This window comes from Equus quagga, chromosome 13, assembly GCF_021613505.1.
Source record: "Equus quagga isolate Etosha38 chromosome 13, UCLA_HA_Equagga_1.0, whole genome shotgun sequence".
Taxonomy (NCBI): Eukaryota; Metazoa; Chordata; class Mammalia; order Perissodactyla; family Equidae; genus Equus; species Equus quagga.
In genome coordinates, this window is record NC_060279.1 from 16,765,618 (window position 1) to 16,789,107 (window position 23,490).

The window sequence follows — 23,490 nt, forward strand, 5'->3', positions numbered from 1 at the left end:
TATAAAATCGCAGGGCTCTAATCGGCTCTAATTGTTTACAGTGGCAATTCACCTGAAGCCTTTAGAATTACATGATGAATTACCACTTTATATTAGTTATATCTCATAAAGCAACACAAGGCTCTTGGCAGCCTGACTCCAGCCAGAACTGTCATGCCAGCAGTCTTTAAGCTCAGTACAACAGAACGTCACCTTCGTGCCATGACCAGAGTTAAAACGCAGGCAAATCACCAGGACCTCATGGGTTTCACACCAAGCAATCAAGCTGTAGGCTTAGAGCTCACAAAACCGATTTTTAAAAATAATGCATAAGCAAGCACTGCAGACACCGTGACAGGTCTGGGGACAGAGTGGTGAGAAAGGAAAGCGGGACCCCTGCCTTCACGAAATTTACAATCAGAAAGGCCTGAGTGATGAGCTTTCTCTGGGATAGCAAGTTACTTTCCAGACTTTGCACAGTCTGGGTGTCAGGGCCAAGCAGTAGCTGGGATTAGCTAAAGGAAGCCTTTGGTGAGATTTTTGGAGGCCCAGCACCAACACTTTGTTTAGGAACTTTTTTTATCCACTGGCATATCTACCCAGCAGCACACATCTGGCTTGTTGAAGGGTCCCAACAGTAGCCGTCCCAGGAACTCCTTAGATCCTCTATCAGCTCCCTGACATCCGTCTATTACCTTGTGCTGTCATTAAGCTTTTATCTAATAACTGGCAGGACTAGATTTAGGGAACTCATGTTTAAAATGGAGAACTCCTTTTGTGAATACCGGCCTGTCTCTTTAAGGCTGAAGGCTTGGCTGTCATTCTGTTTAATCTGTCACGGACAAAGTTATCATGTAACCCTGTTAAATGAGCTATAAAAAACACCTTAGAAATACAAGGGGATCGCACTGTAGGCCGAAGCTAATTCTAGGTGAGAGGTTGGAGAAGGAAACATGCTGGTTGTTCCTACCTAAGTCCTGATATTAATTTAGAATTCCTTCTCATGTAATCGTTGTTGGGGAATTAGTTACAATCAGCAAAAAGTCAAAGTGTCAGGTCATTGCTTCTTCAATCCAGCGCTGGCGCTGTGCAAAATACACCCTACCAAGAACTGTGGGGGCAACCCAGTGAAGGGAGGCCAACTTGGGCTCGGGAGAGGGAAGCAGAACTTCAACTGAAATAAGGATAACCACATAATTGATGGGGAAAACGCTGAGTGACAGAGGGCACACTTAAGATGCATGCTGGAACAGGTGCGAACTGAGACTTCACCCAGCAAACCAACAGGTAAGATCATCCTACACTGAAAATTAGGATTATGGCCAGGAGCCAACCTTCCCAGAAAAACAGATACCTAGTCTTCCGTAAGACTAGAGCGAAATATACATTTGCCCAAAGAAAACTCATCTCTAAGTCTGCTGTAATAGGCCCCAGCTACCCCGAAGCTGGCAGAGGCCACTACCTTTGACAAACAGTAATTACTCCTGCCACCGTACCTGGCACCTTAGTGTTGGACGAGTAAGTGCTTTTGCTAGAGGTCTGTGCACAGTGCCGTGGAACAGGAGGGAGCTCCGAGCCAGCCTGGAGTGGAAGGCAGCTAAGGTACTCATAAGCCGGGATAAGGTGGAAGAACTGCCACGTAAAGGGACCAAGAGCAAGGGACAGGGAGCTTTTGGGAGGAACATCAGTGGTTCACTGGGCTAGCGCAAGGAAAGGCACATCCAAGGCCAGCCCGGAGCACAGCCAGCCTCAGAGGCCTTAACCAGGGTAGCAACGTGGTCAATATTTGCTGTTTAGGTGAATCACTGGCAGCTGGGCAGATGATGATGAAACTGAGACCAGCAAGGATAGTGAGCCCAGTTGATAGCACATGAAATATCCTCGGCTGCTATAAAATTAAGCCAGAGGAGTGTTCAAAACAATGTGAGAGCACAGTAGGTGAAAACCAAGCTCTGGAGCACGGGGAGGGGACGGTGGGTTTGTACTCTACTACCCAACTCTAGGGCTGGGCTATGCCTTAACACAGAGACGCCACTAGATAGGGGGAACAGCTGATCAGCAACATGATTCAAGATTTTTAAAAAATTCCAAGAACAGGTAAACCTGAGCTTACTTTGCCTCTTAAAAAAAACTCCTTTTTTGGTAGGCAAGAACAGGCTGAAATAGCACACAGGGTCTTAAAAGAATCACAAAGAATCAAGTCAGAAGAGATGTTACGAATGTTAGGTTGATTTATAAGAGTTGCTCTGGGCAGTTAACACAGCTTGTTTACAATGAGGAGTTATCTAACTCCGAACATACTGTACATGGCAATCACGAGTCGTCACGGCAAGAGAAAGCCACAGCCGGCCTGCCGCCGCCAGCACAAAAACAGCCACAAACAGTAGGGAAAGCTTAGGGCTGAAGGTGGGGTTTGTTTTTTATTATAAAAGAAAAAATAACTCCTCAGGAATCTTAACAAAGGAAAGGAATATTTCCACTCAGAATAGACACCAGGATACAAAATTACAAGTGTTTGGCTCAGTCCTGTCCCCGTCGCCTCAGAGAGCAGAGATGGGAAGGAGACAGTGGGAGCAAACAAGCAATTCTGTAAAACAATGACTTAGAAACCCTACAAATGATTAAAATCTAAACTTGTTTTGCTTTTTTAAAAAAAAATTTTAATATATCAAAAGGCCTGCTTTAGTGACATGCTAGTCCCACCAGAAAATAACCCCCAAACCCCCTTGTCAGTAACATGCTCAAGTTGACCAGCCAACTCATATTTCTAACCCCGTGTGTACAAGTACATGTGCGTCTTTTAAACCAAAGCCCCGGGGCTGGCTGACTGCTGCCACCTGTTAACCGAAGTGCCCACCCGTCCAGAAGGGTGGGCAGGGCAGAGAAACCCCTAAGTGGTAGCAAGGGAATAAGAGCCTCCAAGAACCAACTTTTCAAGCATCACCTCCCTCACCCCACGTATGACATCCCCATGCCTAACCAGACTACTCGCCCCAGATTTGGCTCCCGGTGACCAGAATGGTTTTTCTTTCAGGGAAAAAAACACACATTTCTGCACACCCGTATATATAATTTTTTTGTTTTTCCATTTAAATATAAAAATACTACTCTGCTTTGTGTTATAAATGGAGGACCAAGCAATAAGAGCTTTTTCTTCTAAGGTAGGGCTGTCCATCCGTTTAGGCTGAGCTCTCTCGGCTTCGGGTGAGGGCATTCAGCCCCAGGCAAGGGAGGCACCACGCTAGGAGGACAGGGCGTTTTCCTTTGTGATGCCCATCCTTCTTTCTCCCCCAATCCTCACTTTTAACAGAAAAATGGAACTTCCCACTAAGAGGGGAAATCCTAACCTAACCAGAGAGTAAGCCAGGCCTCTCCCCACTCAGCTACCTTGAAGAAAAAGTCCTTCCTCTCCGTCACAAATGCTACGCTCTCTGTCCGGATAGCTACACCTATTGGACAAATACACCTGATTAAATGGAAGCAGTGGTTATGTCCCCCCCCGCCACCCCACTAACGCACTAGAAAGCCTCAGTGATAGGAAAAAAGGGGGTGAGGGTGTGTGAAGAGATTAAGAACGTGACCCCTTCTATCCTGGCCAAAAAAAGCAAGAGATTAACTGGGCACGAGGAATTAAAAAAAAAAAAAAAAAGACCTTGATATTCCACCCTTTGAGTTACAGCTATTAGGACAATTGAGAGAGGGGCGACAGTGGGAGCAGGATGTAGAATTAGGAGCGGGGTTTGATGGCTGCAAGTCTAGTCCGCTTAGTTTTTGTACTGGAAGGGCTCATCGCCAGTTTCGTTGAGAAGACACGTGCGGATGAGGGCTTCTGTCACCGAAAAGGGGTCACAGTTGGCAGAGGGGCGACGATCTTCAAAGTAACCCTTCTTTTCCTGGCCGACAGTCCGGGGAATGCGGATGCTAGCACCACGGTTGGCCACGCCGGCAGAAAAGTCGTTGATGTTGGAGGTTTCGTGGAATCCAGTTAGGCGCCGGGCATTGTCCAAGCCCCCCTTGGGATCGTAGGCTCGGATGTGGTACTGGTGCCGCTTGCTCAGTTTCTCGATGGCCTCCTCGATGTACCTAAAGGAAACAGAAAAGATGATCATCTGACCTGTCCTCAGGAAATCTGCCCTTCAAGGTCGGAGGAGCAGGTCTGGATCCAAGAATGGAGTGACTCATCTATCAGACTGTTTTCCAGTTTCCAATTCACCGAAACACAGCCCAAGTAGAAGAAATACTCCACAAGGGCAGCAACTCTACCCTGTTACCTGTGTGTCCCAGTGCTCAGAAGAGTGCCAGACACACAGTAGATGGTATTTGTCAAACAAAAGACCCTAATTAAAGACTTTCTCCCACCCATAAGCATTAAGTTCATTCACATGCTTGTATTGTCCTAATTTAGTTCCTATTAGATTTTCAAATGCATTAATCTATGTCCTCTTCTCCCATCACCATCCTTGAATTCTATTCCTAGAGTATTTTTTAGTGCTTCTCAAATAGGAACAAAAGGATAGGAATAGAAGAGAATTTTTGAAGCCAAGCGCCAAGAGCTAAGGTACTGGCTGAGAAGTCTGGTTTACTCCTCTCCAGAACATCAAATCCTTGGCAAGTATTCTTGAAAAGAGAGTAAGATGGCCCCAGCAGAAGGCACTCACTTCAGACCACACTCCTCTCGCATGGCCTTGGTGCTGAAGTTGGTGTGGCAGCCTGCACCATTCCAGTTCCCAGGAATGGGCTTAGGATCAAAGGTTACTATCACTCCAAAGTCTTCACACACACGATGCAAGATGAAACGGGCCACCCAGAGATGATCTCCCATGTCGATTCCTTCACAGGGTCCTATCTGGAATTCCCACTAGAGAGAACAAGAAGGGTGGCCTTTAAAATAAAGCGAACTGCTCACCTCAACTCAGAAGCTCTGAAATCTGCTCTCTTCTCACCTCTGCTCCAACCCGCCCTTTAGGCTTTGGATTGAGCAGTGGTGCATCAGCGGCCCTTGCTAGCACAAGTCCCGACTTGCCTATAGGTGCAGAAAGTGATGGACTAAAGACATTTACCTGGGCAGGCATGACCTCAGCATTTGTCCCTGCTATCTTGACGCCGGCGTACAAGCAGGCCCGGTAGTGAGCCTCCACAATATCCCTGCCGTAAGCTTTGTCTGCTCCCACACCACAGTAGTATGGACCTGCAGAGGCATCAAGACAAAGTGTCAAGAGACAGGACACACCCAGAAAAATCCCTCTCCATGTAAGATGCACACACCAAAGTCAGAAACCAGAAAGCTCTCGACACTTGCTTCCGGAATCACTTTCCCTGCCTTCACCTGGGGGGGCGGGGGTGTGTGTATGTGTATGCAGGGGGCTCTTCTTGGCCATATCCTCGGTGGAGCCAAAGGTTTTCCCTCAACGTTAATGTTGAAACATCTACGTCTGGATTTAGGTAACATGAGGGCTCTTTACAGTATTGTTTCAGCCAATCTCAGGGATATTCCCAGAGCTTTTTGATTCACAAGGAGTCACGCCCATCTCTGAGGAGACTTTCCTCGCTAATAAAGCAACTGGGGAGGAAGAGGTTCACCTCTCACCAAGGGGACTTACCTTGGGGCCCAGGGAAGCCGTTGGAAGGCCAACCAAAAGGGTGCCCATCTGTGCCCATGAGTGTATATTCCTGCTCCATTCCAAACCAGGGGTGCTGGTTGCTCACCATGTCCATTATCCGTTTACAGGTATGCCTTAAGTTGGTCTCTACAAAAAGAGAATCAGCACGCCATTAGGGACGTATGGACAAATACAGTGAAGCCCAGTGGTGACGGGAAAAAGATCTCTGGATTCCACGCAGCTAAAGTGTTGATGATGAGATGAACTGACCCAGTATAAACCTTTCTGTGTCCCATCAAGATGAGAAAAGCTGCAATTATACATCTGTAGGGAGGCTCCCCAAAGCCTTACAACTAAACTCGGTTACAACCAAGTCACATGACAGTGGTTCCAGAACAGAATAAGTTTTCACCATATCTGCATGCTGGCCACCTCCCAAGTACCAAATGTCAGGCACTTAAACCCTCTAATCACTACATAGCTGCTTCTAGGTGTCAGACTTATTCCTGGTTTCTCAGACATTCAGAGCCAAATCTACAATTTTTATTGAGAGGATCATTTGTCTATTCGGAGCCTTACATTCCAGGTGAGAAGATTAAGTGCCAAGTTATGTAGTGCAAAAGGAAAACAATGTGAAAACAAGAGGAGCTCAACTGGAAACAATTTCCAAGCTAGAAGGGAATCTTAAAACAAGTAAACAGACGTATTACTGACTGCTTAACTCTGTCATACGAACCATTTTCAGACCTACGGATTAAAGGAAACCCACAACTGAGTCTTCACAACTCAGTTGTGAGGTGGGTCTTCTAAGCCTCCTTTTTTACAGATGAGAAATGAGGCTCAGAGATGTCAGGTGGTCTGCCTCGGTTACAGGGCCAGCAGCAGAGCCAGGAAACCCATGGTGTCTTGGCTTCAGAGTTCCTGCCCCTTGACATAGTAGGATAGCGCCTCTCAAAACAAAGGCAAGTCAAGTCTAGTCACTCAGTGACTTGCCAAAAGCCTCACTGGCAGAGTGCAGCACGAGACTCCAGAGAAATGAGACTTCATCTGAGTTTAAGACGATGAAGGGCTGGGAAATGGGAGCAACGGGCATGCCAGACAAAACCCAAAGGTACAGCTACAACAACCTCAAGGCGAGTATGTTCTCAATGAACCCAGATGCTCACGTTTCAGTCAGTAGACGGATAGAGAAAGAAAACATGTTGTCTGGAGTGAAATAGCAACCAGTATTTGATGTACAACTGTTCTCAATTATTTGCACATTTAACTCATTTAATCCTCAAAACAACTTGATGAGATGGATTTTTATTACTTTCCCCATTTTAAGTTCAAGGAAATGAAAGTATAGGGGATAAATAACTTGCCCAAGTTTACAGCCAGTAAGGGGCAGATGCAGAATCAAATCCAACATTCAAACTTCAGAATCCACGTTCTTAATACACAGGCAGGGAGGAGGGCTGTGTCACGGGGGACTCCACTGGCTAACAGATTTAGGAGAATCCAGTGTCATTTTACGCAACCAATAGGGGAGACCAAGGGAAGATGGGCCACACCACCTCTGTGAATGAGGAAGTCCAGGGTGGAGAGATGCACGTCCAATCCCCAAGGCTCCTAAAACAGTTCTGAGACAGTCCTGTCTTCCCAATACGGATTTGGGAGCATCCTCTCCCTCTCCTGAATGGCATTCACAGACTGCGGTGGGGCACCCACACCTATCCCATACACACCTGCAGGCTTTCGGTTGTACTTGAAGACTTCACAGAACACCAGCTTGTTGGGGTCCTTGCGGAAAGGGTCCCGAAACATGGCAGCAGGGACGAGATACATGTCACTGTTGGAGCCTTCAGACTGAAAAGTACTAGAGCCATCAAAATTCCACTCGGGCAACTCTGGGGAAAAAAAGAAAGGGGAAAATTAAGTTACAAATGCACAGCAGCTTTATAGGAAAGATACAGCTCCTCACTCATCTTTCCACCTCTGAAGACCTACACTCTTCTCCAAAGTCAGTGATGTATGACTGCCACTATTAATACGCAAACCCTGACGTCTGTACACGGCCTTACAGTCTTTCCTATCTGAGTGCAAGACCATTGCGTTACTTCCTTAAAAGAACTAACAATCACAAGAACAATCTAAGAATGACATTTCCTCCCTAAATAAGTCTACCGGACACCAAGGAGACAAAGTGAAGTAACCTGACATCACCAGTAAGTCAGTCATCATTTACAACATTGAAATAGGAGAAACAAAGATTCCGATTCCCCATTAGGCCAGCTGCGTACCTTCTTTCTCTAATTCATCCCCTACACTGCGTCTGCGGACTGCCCTAGCTCAAGTCATATCCTTACTTTGTAGATGAGCAAACAGACGACTAGCAGGATATAACTTATTGAAGGATGCTTCTATATCACTTACCCACTTTTCCTACTATGTTTTATAGATTGCTTTCTTCATCTCTCCAGTTAAGTATGAGTTTGCCGAAGGAGAGACCAAACTCTTACCTCGTACCCCCAGTGCTTGTCTAATGCTCACCACGGAGCGGGTTTACAAATATGCTTTATGTCTAGTCAATCGTTCATTCACTCAAACGTGCACATTATCAGAAGAGTAAGCCATCCTTAAAGTAAAGTAAGGGGTGATAGTTTTTCTCCACTGGCCCCTTTGCAGGACAAAGGCTATGGCCTTGTTCTAGATCGAAAAACGAACTCTTCCATAATAGCTCCAAGTGGGATAAGCAATCAGATGGCTTAAGAATTTCCAAAAGTGGCATCAACTAAAAACAAAGGAGTGGCTGGTCCTATTAAGAAACCACTTTAGGGTGTTTGCTTTGCATCTAGAACCCCAGCGATGTGACTGAAACAGTCTAAGGAGTTTGTAAAGTAGATGGCACAAGCAGGTCAGACAGAGCAGTGGTTCTCCAAGTGGGTTCTCAGGGTGCCTCAGCGCCAACTAAGTAGGGATGCGCAAGTCAGCAGTCTCTAGTCCCCCCACCCCCCAAAACAGACTTTTACCCTTTCTTCTTCAATATACTAGCTTACACGCAAGATCCCACTTAAATAAAGGAGTCCATTGTTGCTATGCTTTGAGGCAGTGTAGGAGCTTCACGTTGACTGAGTAAGTCTGAAAAAGCCCGGCCTTAGAAAAGCCTTACAAACAGAATAATCAAGAGGCTAAATCTAGCGACTTGACCTCAGGCTGCAGCCCACCTCCCGGCTGCTCCCACTCCGCCCAGCCTCTCACCTTCTACACACTTGGGCTCACTGTCCAGGGTCCGGGTCTTGCAGCGCAGTCCTTCTCCAGTGCCGTCAATCCAGATATACATAGCCTGGACTTTCTCACCCTGAGGCAGGGACATGTACACCTGCTTGATGCCTTTGTTCAAGTGGGAACTCGCCGAGGTGGCCATGGTGGAAGATGTTCTGGAGAGAAAAAAAACAGAAGAACGCTGACTTCAAACTGATCCTCTGCAGGAATGACTCCATGAGGACAATTAGATCAAGAAGTCACAGTGGGAGTGGTGGCTCCTCCCTTTGGAAGTCCCACACTCAAATGGGAATTGTTTTATCTTTTATACTAAGATGCTGGGGGGAAATACCTCAAAAAACAAAAGAAAATACAAAAGTTCAGACACAGAGTTCACAGAAGAGATAGCGTCTCCCAATAGAAGTAAACTCCAGCCACAGAAAGGCTTGGCTGCTCCGTCCTGTTCCTGGGTGAGTCCTTCCCTTTTCCTTGTAGCCTAAGGGGTGTCTTATCCCAAGAGGTAAAAATAGCTGATTCAAGTTGGGTTCTAAGATGCACACTGCGATAATTTCCATCAGTCTGAGGCAAAGTTCTCCCTTCAGAAGGTATTTTAAGTTTGAGAATGACATTCCGAGATTTCGCTAGAGCACTTATCAAAGTAATTTCAGAAATCCCCACTTCTAAATCAAAAAGATCTGGAGTTTCAAAAGCTGAGGCATGCTAAAAACTACAAGCCACCACCACAAAACCTCTGAAACTCTGAAGCCACAAAACCAGCCTCAACACGAGGTTCTCTCTCCCTCCCCCTCGGTGGCCCACGGAGAAAGGAAAGGGAACACATTGTTCTCCTCCAGTGACTTGGGCAACTTTCTGAAGTACAGTGGCAAAGTTTCTATGGGCAACCGGCCATGTTTGCCCAGCTGAAAACAACTGCTTCTCCCTCCAACAGCCTCACCCTTCCCCCGGGGGAACGAGAACCTCGTCTGTCAAGTCTTGTTAGAGGAGAACCAATTCCTTTGCCTACTGAGTCTAGAAGATTCGGCCGGTCAAATCCCACCCCCGCCCCTACCCCTACCTTTACCAGCACAATCCGGATCCTTCAGCTCCCACTCAAAGCTACAACCCAGTGTCCATTCCTCCCCATCTGTTACAGCTCTAACGTCAAGCCACACTTCCTCCCTTAAGCCTGGGATCCCATCTCCTGCTCTTCTCCAAGGATGACAACAGCCTAGACGACTGTATCAACTGGTGCCGCCGCGGTGTCAAGTTTACCCGCTGGGGAGAAAAACGGGATTCTGCAGTTCTCAGCTGTCTTTGTCGTCCTCCCTGCCTCCTCACTCACCCCAGCCACAGAAGATCAACCGGATCGCTGGGGTTGCCCTCTTTAGCCCGTCTCCTTTTGGATCTGTGTTCGCGCCTCTCCTCCCCCTCCGGCTCTCGGTGGTCCACGCACCGGAGCTTTCCGGGCGAGGGAGACGGAGAGGGCGACGGGGACGGGGACGGAGAGGGAGTCAGAGAGCGATCGGGATCCCACCGGGACGTGCAGGAAGACGCAGGCTGGGACGTCTCGGTCTTAGGCTTGCCCCGCGATTTCTCGCCGGAGTTCACTGAGTAGGCGACGAAGCCGAAGCAGTTGGAGGGGGACCGGGGATACCGGGACTCCAGGTGGTCTTCATCTTCCCTCGCGGTCTTTTTCGCAGACTGGCGGCCGGGGGAGGATCCCCTCTTCCCGCCCCCCGGGCAACTGGAATAATCCACTTTGAAAGCAGCCTTTTCCTACTGAACTGTCTCGAAAGTCTGCGCCCCGCCCCTCGGGCCCCCGTTGGGATCTCAGGGCCTCGCCCAAGGGGCCATCCCCTCCGAGGGCCGAGGCTGGGGGCTGGGGGGGCAGGGGGGCGTGGGGCGTGGGTGGCAGGAGGTTGAGCGCGCCGCGGCTGCCCCTGCCAGGCCAGGCCTCCCCCGGGTGCGCCGCGGCCCGGGCTCCGCATTGTTCAGTCACAGTGCAGGGCCCCGGGACCCGCGCACCGGCCGGCCGGCCGCCCTAACCACGCTCGCCTCAACGGGCGTCTGAAAGGTGCTCCAGACCACGTCGATCCCTAAGGCCAGGCTCCCGCAGGAGGCCACCTGGCCACTCCAATCAGAGCGCATACGACACGGCCGAGCCGGGGGCGCAGGGCCCGGGCAGCGGCTCCCTAACTCGCCACGCCAAGCAACCTCCGGGGAGGGCGCTTTGGGCCGCAAGCAGCGAAAGAAGATCAAAACAACTCCCCGCCCTCCTCGACGCCTGGCGACGGGCGCGCCCACAGTCGGCGACCCCGAGCCGCAAGCAGTTCTAGGCGGCGGAAGGAAGCACGCGGGAGGGCGCGCAAGCCGAGGCGCAGAGGAGGGGCCGGAGGTGGGAAGGGGCCGAGCCCAGCCGAGGGCAAAAGCGCGGGCGCCGCGGGCACTTCGGCGGCGAGGGCGGCGCGCATCCCTCCACGGCCCCCGGGCGGCTGGGCGCTTACCTGAGCAGCGAGCGGGCAGCAGGGCGGGCAGGCTGCGAGAGCGAGGTGCGGAGTGGAGAGGAGAGGAGGCCGCGGGCGCTGCTTAATGGTTCCCCTCTTCTCCCATTCTCGGCTCTGCAGGGCCACCCGCAGCCCCGCACCCTTTATCGGCGGCCAGGGCCGCCCCCGGCGCCCTGATTGGCTCCCATCGGCCGGGAGCGGGCGGATCAGCTGATGCGCGCCCAGGCACCGCGGCCATTGGACGAGCAGCAGTGCCGGCGCCGCCGGGTTGGGGCGAGCGGGCCGGGAGAGAAAGAAAGAAAGGGAAAGGGAAAGGGCCGGGGGGAGGGGAGGAAGGGCCGGCTGGCTGCGAGCGGAGGGCTGAGTTCCTGCCGGGAAGGACCCCACCTGCCCGGGGCCCTCCCCGCAGCCCCCGTCCCCGGGTCTGGAGGCGCCCAGCACACCGCCCCCGGCCCCCGCCCCTGCTGCCCTCAGGTTGGTCAGTTTTGCAGGCGATCCTCTTTTACGAAGTCATACTGCAGACCCCAGAGCTCCCTGAGACAAATCTGACCCACGGGAACAGAATTTGGCCTTTTGTTGTTAGAGAACCTCCGGCCCCCCCTTCCCGGCGCTCGTGTCCAGTTTGAGAGGGAGCGCGGGGCGCGGGCCCCTGGGAAGCCCTGGGCAGCCTGGGCAATGGCGCGGGCCTGCGGACAGGGCGGCGCAGAGAGGGGACCGCCGAGGGTCGGCCTGGAAGAGCCCCCTCCTGGCTCTCAGTGGGTTGGGGGAAGCGAAGGGAAGTCTGCGATCTCATGTTTCTGATCAACATGCTGTGTTTATACTGCTTTTCAAGTAATTTATTGCGCCTTCTTTTTAGTCTGAAAAATGAGAATTAGTACCCCTTCTTCCTTTCAGCCTTGCTGTGATGGTTGAGGAAATGTGTATGTGAACACAGTCGTGAAATGGTTGCTTGTCAACATGCACAATAATTGTATGTGCATTAATTAATTTATATACACACATATATTTTCATCGCTACTAGTGCTATTAGTTGATCATTCTATTTTTATTACCTGAAATCCACCTGATGGTGTCTAGCTTTTATTGCATCTTTCAGGAGCCCCAGTCTTTGAGATTTTTTTGTTTGAAGACCAAGAAATCATGCTTCCAGTGCTTTTGCAGGAGGAAGGGAAGAAGTTTGTTCTTCTGGTTGTTTTTTGTACCACAAGTATGGAAAAGAAACGTTGCCTATGACCACACACACATAACTTGGCTTCTTCGGTCAACATCCCTTGCCTTTAAGAGTGTGTCTAACACTGTAGTGCTTTAAAGTAACAGATGCAGCATTCATCTCAAACACAGGGACTTTGGGTGTGTTTCAGACCGATGACAATCCGGACTGGGTAAGGTGCCTTGCAGGTGTAAGAGATTCCATGTTAAGTTTCCCTGCTGCGTGTTGAAGCGTTATGATGTCGTGGGTGAAGGCTGGGCTTCAACTGAGACAAACTAGGTTCAGATTTGGGCTTCACCTCTTACTAGCTTTGTGCTGGCTTAGTGACTTAGCCACATGAAGCCTCAGTTTCCTGCTTCCAAAATAGCTACCTTGTATCTTGTAGGGATGAATTGGGATAGCATATGCAAAAGAGATCAGGATAGTCTCTAGAACATAGTGAATATTTAGAAAACAGTAATATAATTATTATAGGCCAAGATAAACTGGAGAGATTGGATTATATCTTTCTCCATAACAACCCATTCAGTACAACTTTCTAACAGTGTGATGTTCCACTGTTAGTTTTATGAGAGTGGGCTTGGACCTGGTAATAGAGTGAGCGGTCCTCATTCCATTTTCTTCTATAAAGTCTTAAAGAGGTTGAGGAGAGAGAGTGGAGGAGGGGACAAGTGATGTTCTGGTTTTTAAAAAGATGGTAATTTCCAGATGCCAAACTGCCTGAGCATAAACCAGAGCCTTCTACTGCACTCAGCACCATTAAGTTCCCCGAGCAGCTTGTGTATCTCCCGGGAGTGTCCAGGGTGAGTGTTCAATAAGTGATGTTTGTTGACCACACAGAAATGACAGCGGCATCATCAAGAGAACATGTGCTTTGAGTTGCCTTTCCAAGAATGAGAATGGATTTGCTTTGATCCATTCATGTGACCAGGGGCACACTCTGTGAGGGTTAGGAAAGTAATACATGACCACTGAGTCTTTCAGGAGGGAACAAGAGGCCTCGTCCTCCTCAGGCAGCCCCCTACTTACTTAAACCAACCGAATTAGGGCCCAAAGGAGTCCAGGGACTGATGAGGAAAGCTTAAAGGAGTATGAGGGAAGAAAAAGCAGAAGAAAGTCCTTTAACTAACTATTTCGCCCCCAGAAACCCAGGCTGTACTTTTAGAGAAGTTAAAAGTAGAACAGCCTGTGTCACCCAGTTTGACTTTGCTGTGTCTGCTGCCCTTTGTTCTCCTTCTTCCCCAAATTGCCATCCACCCCCATCCTCCACCCCCTCCATAAAAAGAGCATTAGAATACTTGAACCCATGAACCCTTCTGTCTCTTAGTACACCCTGTGTCAAAGCTGACAGGGGGCTCCATTACATGTGCTTTGAAGTCAGGTCTTTCTAGTTAGAGTAGCTTTGTCCAAGGGGTGGATAGAGTCGGGGAGCAATATTATAGGTAAAGATTTTGTTCCAAACCTCCAGAAATGCCCAGAGACTAAAAGCGTTTCGTGAATGTTGTTCCATTTCCTGAAGTAAAGGCCTTGTCTTGGGTGGGCTTTACCTGCGAGTTCTCTCAATTTCTTTCTTTCTATTTTAAAGGACTCATTCTCCCTCTGCAGGTCATAAGCCCTTATCTAAAATGACAGATGCGACATTCATCTCAGACAGGGACTTTCGGTATGTCTTTCCCAGGGTCTGTGTGGGTGCCTTGCACTCATTAGAGACAAGATTTGGGGGAGGGCTCAAACACACCCAAACCTTCAACCATAACATGCAGTGTGGGAAATGGAGTTTTCCCTATATTTGAATGATTTCAACAGGCATTCAACTAAACCCTTAACCTGGGCTAAAGAGACCCAGCTGAGACCCAGGCTTGAGGAACACCCTGGAAACCCAACCCAGAATTGTCAACTATTTTTTTTTTTTTTTTAATAAACCAACACTGGTTCTTTCCGAAAGAATAGACCATAGTATAATCTTAAAACAAAACAAAAATAAAACAAAAAGAAGAAAAGAAACAGCCTTGGAAGTTAATGTCATTACTCTTAAGCCAAATTTTGAGGCAAAGCTGCAGTTAGCCAAGCTTTCAAATTTCCCTCTGCACAATTAAAGAAAGACTAGGTTTTACCTCAATTCATTATCCAACACTGAACACACAGGAATGGTTCTTTACATCCTTTCTGATTGTTTGATATTCTTAAGCTCAGGTTAGGAAATTAGAAGTTCAAATCTCAGCTGTGTTTCTTTAGCCTGATTTGAGTTTTGTTGAAGACCTCTTGAAATCATTCGAATATGGGGAACACACCATTTCCTGAACTGCACGTTATGACTGAAGGTTCGGGTCTGTTTGAGCCCCACCCCAAAACTTGTGTCTAATAGGAAACTGCTTAGAGTAATTAAGTTCATCTTAGCTGACAACATGGGAAAATAAGTCTTCCTGAGGAAATTAAAGCTGTGCAATTCTAGAATTAATCTTCACACCATTCTATCTTATTTAATTTTTTATTGAGGCCACATGGGTTTATAACGTTATATAAATTTCAGGTGTACAGCATTATGTTTTGACTTTTGTATAGGCTACGTCATGTTCTCCACCCAAAGTCTAGTTACCCTCCGGCACATACACGTTGCCCTTTGACCCCTTTCGTCCTCCCCTCTCCCCCTCTGGTAACCACTAATCTATTCTCTGTATCTATGTTTTATCTTCCACATATGAGTGAAATCATACAGTATTTGGCTTCTCTGTCTGACATTTCTTATTCTATCGTAGAGGTGAGGAAGCTGAGGCCTCAGTGACTTGGAGGAGCTAGCTGAAGTCACCTCTGTGCAGCATTTCACAGCCTAATGTGCTTCCAGGGTGTAACTCCCTTGAGAGCCTTTTTCTGCTTCCCTTCCTTCCCATCTCCTCAGGCTGTGGACGAGGCATTCTGAGCCACCACCTCGAAAGCACTGAGATCCCTACTCTACCCCTGAGGAAAGTACCCGGTGCAGGGACTAACCGGTTTACCTCTCAATCCGACATTGTGTCTCACCCAGTGCCTTACATACAGTGGATGTTCAGTTTATTCTTTGTGAATAACTAGATTACCAGAAAAAGAAAAGCTTTATGGCAGCTTCTCTGTAAAGGATTCTTTGGAGATCATTTTGCCTATTTAATAATCTGTCCCTAGTTTCGTTGTGCTGTGAATCTGGGATTTTTTTTTATAGATAAATTCCGTTCCTTATTTTCAGTGTATGTATGAATCCTTGTTCTCTAGATTGATTGGAACATTATTGAAGCTTATTAAAAAGTTTAGGAAATTTAGCATTGTAGTCAAAAAAGATCACAGTGTGTCCTTTAGCGCTTTTCCCGAAGATATCCTCAACTGGATCCACAGCCCTTCCTCCCTCACCCCCCATCCCATTAGTTGATTTGAATCCCTGTTTACTTCACATTCACATGCCAGATTTTAGCAGGAAACAAACAGTCCACAGATATGTTTTCTGGATGCTTGGGCAATACTTAGGCTGGTTCTGTACTTTTCCTGACCTCCTTTCCCCTCCTCCCAGTTCTTTTAAACCCTTTCTTGAGAGACTTGTTTACAGGGTTGGAGAGCTAAAGGCTTGGCTGGGGTGGTGTGAACGTAGTGCCCTCTGGTGGAGTTTTGTGAGAAACTCTTCCCCACGAGCTGAAGAGGGGAAGTTTTTTTTCTCGACTGGCCTTCAAAGGTGGGGGCGGGGGGGGGGCTCTCCGTTACATCGGAAATATAGTAAATTAAGAATTCGTAAGCTTATTACCTACACCAGATATTTAAGAGATGTTATGTTGGGGTAATCCACTGATTACCAGAGGTTTGGCTATCAATATAAAGTTAGCCCTCAAATGACTAGAAGTGGGCAGCTTGCTTTTTCATCATCTCCCGTCAATGCGTGCGAGAAGTGAATAGAACAGGAGGCCCCTCGAGAAAGGTCACTGAAAAGCCCCTAGGAACCAAGAGTTAAGGGGAAATGGCAAGGATCAGAAATCTTGGTCACAAACAAGTCTTTCCGCAGCTCCCACTCGGATCCCAGCCCAGAAATTTAAGACCTAGCCAGAAGTTGAGAGCCCGCCAGACTCTCACTTCCAGAGAAGACTAGAGGGTGGGGGCTGGGGATGGACAGAAAGTGGGACATAGACTCACCCTTTGCGGGGGTCTAAACTATTTACACCGAGCGGCAGCTGTAGCTGGGCCTTCTGGCTGAACTTTTTTTCTTTCTTTTTTTTTAACAATTCCATTTTGAGGATCACTGCCTGCTCCATTGCCTTTAGCAAAGTCACTGTGTCCCGGAGGACACAGTCACTGGCTTGAGTCAGACACAGATGCACTTGAATTCCTGTCTTGCCTCATACCAGCTGTAAGACTTGGGCAAGTGAGCCTGCTGAGTCTCAGTTTTCTGGAGGTTCCTTATAGGAATGCTTGTGAGAATTAAAAACAATAACAGAGTAAAGTGGATTTTGTTATCCCAAGAACGAGGAAGCAAGTGGGCTCATTACTAAGGAGATGACTCAGGCTTCAGGGCTGTTGGTGTTTTCCAGAGGCTCACAGAACCTCGGACCCATGTGGCAACACGTTTAGAAGGAACAGGTGTTGGCGGAGATGCTGGAAGCAAATAAGCCTTCATTAAGCATCACCTATGCTACATATTTGGCACACACATAGGAAATGATGTAACTTGGATATGGCAAAGTCCTTACCCTTTAGGAGTCTACACTTTAGGTGGTGAGGAAAAACCTCCCCAAGGGAAATGATTTCAGAAACACAACAAAGCAGAGTCTATCAGCTGTATGAGCAAATTATCAAAGCGGGTTTAGTATAAGTGCCTAAGAGTTCCCGAACACGGGAGTCAGCGAGAGCTCTTGGAGAAGGCCCCCTTGGGGGTGCTCATTGGGGTGCAGGGGAAGGTAGGTTTTATGCTGGGTACCAAATAACATGGTAAAAATGTGATTGTGGAATGGCTTTCTGTGAGATGCAAGGGAGTGAAATTTGCAAAGATCCAAGGATAAGATCTAGTAAATTACGTGTGCAGAGACTGCGAGGGCGGAATAGGTAAGCTTTGTGAGGAATAGGAATAATAAAATATGAAGTGGGGGAAGTACTGAGGCATTTGAAGTCTATAAAAATTTGGATTCTACAAATTTGAAATGTTACTATATTAAAGCATTGGTAAAGTCTCACTTTATTGATCTGAATTTGAAAAGAAGCCAATCCTTAAAAAGAGGGGCGGGGGAGAGTGGGCATCAAAAACAACGTAATTTCAATGAATATAAATTAATTATAAATTCTGATTACGCTACTCCCACATGGTGGCGCCACATTGGCAAGCAAACAGATGTACCCACTTTTCTTTATCAGGATGACATTTGAATGATTCCTGTTTTGAATTGCGAGAAATCATTATTCCCTCAGGTACAGGGCAGTCGCTTGTGCCCAGAGAAGAGGCTGCTAGCGTCATGACTGCTGGATTCTGTTCTCTTTCCTTCTATTGCCTTCTCTCCCCACAGGGCTTTTCTTGCACACTTAACTATTCCCCTGGTCCCCCACCACCGCCCACCCACCAACCCCATCAGTGTCCCTTTCTCAGGCTTCTCTCTCTTCATCTCCTCAGCGATTAGCGGTTCCAGGGACAGGAGATGTACCAGCAGATGGAGACCACCTGCTCTCCTTCATGTGGCCATTACCTTCCCTGGGGACCAGAGAGGGTACAATGGCAATGTCTGAGAGAACACACAAGGAGGAAGATGGAGTGGACCATGTGCCAGGCATCTAGGTTCTGTCTCAGGGCGAACTCTTTGAAAGGAGAAGAGCCTGTTCTTCTTTCTCTGCCTGCTCCCCTTCCTGCAGCAAGTTGTAGAGGGATCCTACAGTGCTCGTGGCATATGGAGCTTCTTTAGTCTCCATGAGCTTCAAGCTGGGACTGCGACAACGATGCCAAAAGAAAGAGACACCATAGATTCCCAACAGGCACAAAGCATTGATCATCAAATGCCAGCAGAAGAAAGTGGTGATAAACATGATGTCGCTGATGTCATCGTCCTGCCATGGGTAGCCCGTGACAGGTCTGTACAGAATGAAGGCTGCCTGTATCAGCCAGGAGCCCATCAGGAGAAACAGAAAAGTCTCGATCAGCGAGAGGTAAAACATTTCAGGAGCCCAGAGCTCTACAGTCAACACCAGCATCAGCAGAAAGACCACCAAGATGAGCAGAGAATGAATCTGCAGCTCCACCCCTGATGAGTCCTGAACATGTGACACCAGCAGCAGCAGGAGCACGTAGAAGGTCAGGACCAGGGTACCTTTTTCTAGGAGTACACATCTCTGAGGCAGCAAGTTCTTGCTCGTGACATCTACACAGCCATTGAGGCTGAGGAGGATGAACATGGTGAGGTGCTGCCACTCTTTGGGGAACATAAATCTCGGTGGCAGCTCCCTGTTCATCAGCTTCAACCCTCCTGTGACACAGCTGATCTCATAAGCTATCAAGAGGGAGCCAGTCACCATCTTCAACAAACCTCCATAGCATAGTTTCCACAGCCTGGCCCATCTTCCCTTATTCCTGAGAGGGCGTGAAGAATACAGGAGAGAGTCATTGAATATCGCAGCTTTGGAGACCACTATTGCCTGATACAGTCCATAGAAGACTAGAAACAGCCCTGGGTACATATGACCGATAAAGTGTCCCATTGAACTGCAGAACTCCCTAACGTAGGAGAGAAGACAAAGCTCGGACACGTCCACACCTTCTGGAGCCACTTCAGGTTCTGGGCTCTGGAAAGAATTGCCTTCCACCAAGTTTTATCATCTAACCCCACCCACTGCTCCCCCACAGGAAGGAAATGTCTCTTGAAACAAGCCTACGCCTTTGATGGCCTAAAGCCTCACTGTTCCATTCCATTCTGGTACATTGGAAACTAACTGGCTTCTGCCAAAGAAGAAAACTGGTGTATGTGCTTGCAGGGGCTCCCCTCTATGGCCCTTGAGGCGCTCTGATCACACTTGTCCCTTTCTCCCGTGGCTTCCTTCCCCTTGTGCTGCCCAGCACCCAGAGGAGGGGGTGGCGGAGCATGAGATGGGGGTAGGGGTTGCCATGGTGTCCAGAGGAAGCCAGGACACTTACAAACCCTTGAGTATCCTTCAGTACTTCTCAGACATAACTTTGGTTCACTTGTAAGTTTTTCTTTTTGGACACATATATTTATAAACATTTGGCTATGTGACCATGTAACGGCCTATCTGACGTCTGTTCTTCTCTTATAGACACATTCTGAAGATCACCAAGAAAGCTCCCTTCACCTCTTCCTTTTACCTCTTCACATCCCCACTCCCTTCCCTCCACTTCAGCATCTCTACTGGCCAGTAAATGGATGTGAAATTTACCCTTTGATATTGATTTTAGGGACTGTGGTGGTATCGTAGTATGTCAACCTAACTAAGCTTGAGCACGTTTCCCAGAATTTGCTTCCCTGTGTGGCTCCAGGTTGGGTTGGCTACCAGAGAAATTTACTTGAGCATCTGAAGGTGGAAGTCAAGCAGCAAGCTAAGCATTCTCTGAGGGTGGAGGGTGCCAGGTGCCACTGTAGCTGTCGCATCCCGTTACTGAGCTGCTGGCTCACTTCCTTGGTATGGGCAGCAGGCAGGCCTACAGCTCCCTCAGCTTCTCTTAGTGTGAGGGGTACCGGTTGCTTCTGCAGGTCACCTGCCACTGAAGTATGAGGTGGTGAGAGGCAGACACGGGCTCCAGTTGGTCCTCATGGCTTTCAGTATGTCCTTGCTCTTCCCTCACTTCCTGCCTGCTGATCTGAGGCCCCTTCTACAGCAGAGAGGAACCAACCTTCCACAGACTTCTTCACTACAAATGTGTAAGTTCTGATAGCCATAAGAAATCCATATTCCGTATCACTCTGCTCCCATGATCCATCTCTCAGCGATGCAAGGGATTAAGGTGTAATCCTTCACGTTCAGATACTGTTGAGAGGAGTGTCTCCAGTGAACTGGTGTTGGCCATGAGAATTAGCCCATCAGATTCATCTATCTATCACTTAACTACCGTCTAATGTACCCTCAGAAGACAGTGTCCTGGGTATTGGGTAGCAGCCAGCAGAGTACAAGGCAGAGAGGAAGGTGGAGAACAAGGTACAGGGAGTGGGAGGCATGCCCGGGTCCCACAAATGCTTCTGGGTTTATTGCAGGAGCTACATGGACTGGGAGTTTCTCTGTTGGTGATAATTGTGGTGAGGGGAGAGGGAGTTCGTCACTCCACTGGAACCATGCTGACGTCACAGTCATCTGCATAATCAGCTGTCCTCACAGTGCAAGCAGTGGTGTGGGGCAGAGAGGCAGCACTTACGTGCTGACAGCGCCCCTAGTGGACAGGAGAATTTCTAGCCAGATCACAACACTGCCTCTGAGCCCTCACTCCCATACAGAGATGGACTCTTTCTCAAGTCCACTGAATTCCAGGGACATTAAGTTTCTCTGCCCTTGAGGATGGCAATAATTCAGATTACTTCTTACTATTGAGAGATTTAGTGGGGCTGGAAATTTGAGTGTGAATGCAGATTGGAAAGACAAAGCTTAATTGGTTTTTTTATTATTTACTTATTTATTTATTGAGGAAGATTAGCCCTGATCTAACATCTGCTGCCAATCCTCCTCTTTTTGCTGAGGAAGACTGGTCCTGAGCTGACATCCGTGCCCATCTTCCTCTTCTCTATATATGGGATGCCTACCACAGCATGGCTTGCCATGTGGTGCCATATCCACACTCAGGATCTGAATGAGCGAACCTGGGGCCAGTGAAGCGGAACGTTCAAACTAAACCGCTGTGCCACCGGGCCAGCCCGAAAGCTTAATTCTGCTTTCTGAAGGGATTTGCTTACTGTAAATTTCTATTTTATGTGTTTTTATTCAATTAATATATAGTCACTTAGAAAAATCAGGTGAAATATATAAGCAAAAAGGAGAACATTAAAAATCATCTGTACTCCATAATAGGGAGGTGGCCATTGTCACCACTGAGTATAGAAACATAGTTTCAGGAAGGCAGCATGAGGAAGTGAAGATGCATTGGCTGGAAGTCCGAAATCTGGGTTCTAATTCCAGTTCCCCCTGATTGCTGATTGTCATACCCCTTAGCTGAAAGGTTGGGGTTGAACTTTCTGTTAAAGTGAAAATAAAAGGACGTGAATGTGGTTGCACAGTAGTGAGCATCTTTATCTCCTGTCTCTCTCCCTTTTGGTGTATTATCCAAACCCTTGGAGCACACTGCAGAGCTCAGGACTGAGAAGGGGAAACTCTGAGCGACATTTCTGAAGTGAGTCAGGGAGGAGAGAAGTCTAGGGGTTCCTTTGGTTTGGGGTTGCTCTGGGAGAAGCACAGGGTCCACTGCTCCCCTGAGCATCAGCAGGGCCGGACTGGGAAGCACGTGGCCTGCAGGCCTCAAGAGGAGCTGCGTTCGATCACTCTTAATGTTGCTCCTAGTCCTTCGAGGCTGTGGTCCAAGTGAGGCAGGGGCGGCAGAGCTTCCTCCAGCTCCCGCACTCCCCCCCAGTTCCTGGCAGCTGCGAGCTGGTTCTCAGTGGCCAGAGGAAGGGAGAGAGAACAGCAGCACTGACCCAACAGCAATGCGAGGTTGAAAGTGGCACGTATGAGGACAAGTAGCCCCACTTACGCTCCCATCTGGGATGCTCGGGCCCCCACCTTGGCCTGGCACCAAAGCCACATGTTGTTCATTAAAGCACAAACACCCTGATCTCAGACTTTGAAGATAGGAATCACCCATCCCAAACCAGACACTGCCCACAAGTAGGCGAGAGGAAGCCGAAGGTGGTGAATGATTAGCAGAACTGGCAAACAGCTCCGGAGCCTGTGGACACCGAGTCCTGGAAACCTGTGTCATGAGGAAAGCTTAGTTTGACCGCGGGAGCCCTTGGAGGCCCTTCATGGCCTGGCTGCTCCACTGTGAGGGTCCCCTAGTCCTGACCCCCAGCAGCCCTCACTCCCCTGCCCGTTCTCCAGGGGCCCCTGGCACAGCCGCTGCCACTTGTCTGGCATGAAATACCAGAGTGAGCAAGAATGTTTTCAGGAGTTCAGAAAACATGAATTTACTAATTGCTTTGGATTCTACTGAGGGTAGCAGGGTGTATAAAAAATTTTGTGACATAGTTCTTGTCCTCAAAGAGATTACAACTTAGTTGAAGGCACACACCTCTGCACATGCACAAAACACAGACATTAGAGAACTATTTAGACTACCTCTGTTCCATAGAGATTGTCACATGTGTTAAATTTTCTAAAAGCAACATAAAAAAGCATAAAAAGGTGAAATTACTTTTAATGAGATGGGTAACCAAATATTTCCATAATATTTTTCAACAAGTAATTAATCTCAGAATTATCAATGAAGTACTTTGTAATCCTTCTTTCATACTGTCTTCAGACTCCAGCGCATATCTTGCACTTCAAGCACCTCTCAATTCAGACAAGCCATATTCAAGTGCTCAATAGCTCCATGTAGTTATTGGCTGTCTATTGGATTGCATAGATTTAGACAGTATAGAATGACAAGTTGAATGAACTTTTAAGTTTTAGTGAAAAGAGCAGTTCATGGAGAAGGTCAAAGTTTGGTCAGAAATGGCATCTAGAGAGTTACACTATCAACTTGTCAGGCTGTGGGATTTTAGTATGTTGCTTTCCGAAAGCATCTCTTTTGTTTTTCTCCTCAAACCCCCTCAGTACGTAGTTGTATATCTTAGTTGTGGGTCCTTCTAGTTGCAGTATGTGGGATGCCACCACAGCGTGACCTAACGAGCGGCGCCGTGTCCGTGCCCGGGATCCGAACCAGCAAAACCCTGGCCCGCTGAAGCAGAGCGTGCGAACTTAACCACTTGGCCACGGGGCCGGCCCCCAAAAGCCTCTCTTAATTTACTTCCTTTCTTTTTAAAGGCATTAT

General features: G+C 48.1%; 2 protein-coding genes across 4 annotated transcripts; both read right to left on the bottom strand.

Moving 5' to 3' along the window:
- Positions 1-2,192: 2,192 nt before the first annotated feature.
- On the bottom strand, positions 2,193-11,470 carry GLUL (glutamate-ammonia ligase). Of its 3 annotated transcripts, none has more exons than XM_046681877.1 (7): positions 11,327-11,470; positions 8,820-8,998; positions 7,307-7,468; positions 5,580-5,726; positions 5,040-5,167; positions 4,638-4,837; positions 2,193-4,062 (listed from the first exon to the last, which is right to left on the bottom strand). In XM_046681877.1, exons 2-7 carry the CDS (start codon positions 8,983-8,985, stop codon positions 3,744-3,746), a joined length of 1,122 nt encoding a protein of 373 aa, XP_046537833.1. In that variant the 5' UTR covers positions 8,986-8,998; positions 11,327-11,470; the 3' UTR covers positions 2,193-3,743. The 3 variants fall into 3 exon arrangements, with proteins under 3 accessions (XP_046537833.1, XP_046537834.1, XP_046537835.1); XM_046681878.1 differs by lacking the exon at positions 11,327-11,470 and adding an exon at positions 10,165-10,376; XM_046681879.1 differs by lacking the exon at positions 11,327-11,470 and adding an exon at positions 9,898-9,920.
- Positions 11,471-18,303: 6,833 nt separating this feature from the next.
- On the bottom strand, positions 18,304-20,347 carry LOC124250105 (transmembrane epididymal protein 1A-like). Its single transcript, XM_046681880.1, has one exon. The coding sequence runs from the start codon at positions 19,221-19,223 to the stop codon at positions 18,318-18,320; it is 906 nt and encodes a 301-aa protein (XP_046537836.1). The 5' UTR covers positions 19,224-20,347; the 3' UTR covers positions 18,304-18,317.
- Positions 20,348-23,490: the final 3,143 nt, after the last annotated feature.

What these genes read in the sequence shown, in the direction of transcription:
- GLUL (XM_046681877.1), bottom strand. Translation starts at nt 8,985, where the DNA reads ATGGCCACCTCGGCGAGTTCCCACTTGAACAAAGGCATCAAGCAGGTG. An exon ending in TGAGCCCAAGTGTGTAGAAG is followed by an intron (nt 7,469 to 8,819) that starts GTGAGAGGCTGG and finishes TTTTTTCCCCAG; the next exon opens with AGTTGCCCGAGTGGAATTTT. An exon ending in CGAGAGGAGTGTGGTCTGAA is followed by an intron (nt 4,063 to 4,637) that starts GTGAGTGCCTTC and finishes TGTTTCCTTTAG; the next exon opens with GTACATCGAGGAGGCCATCG.
- LOC124250105 (XM_046681880.1), bottom strand. Translation starts at nt 19,223, where the DNA reads ATGGGACACTTTATCGGTCATATGTACCCAGGGCTGTTTCTAGTCTTC.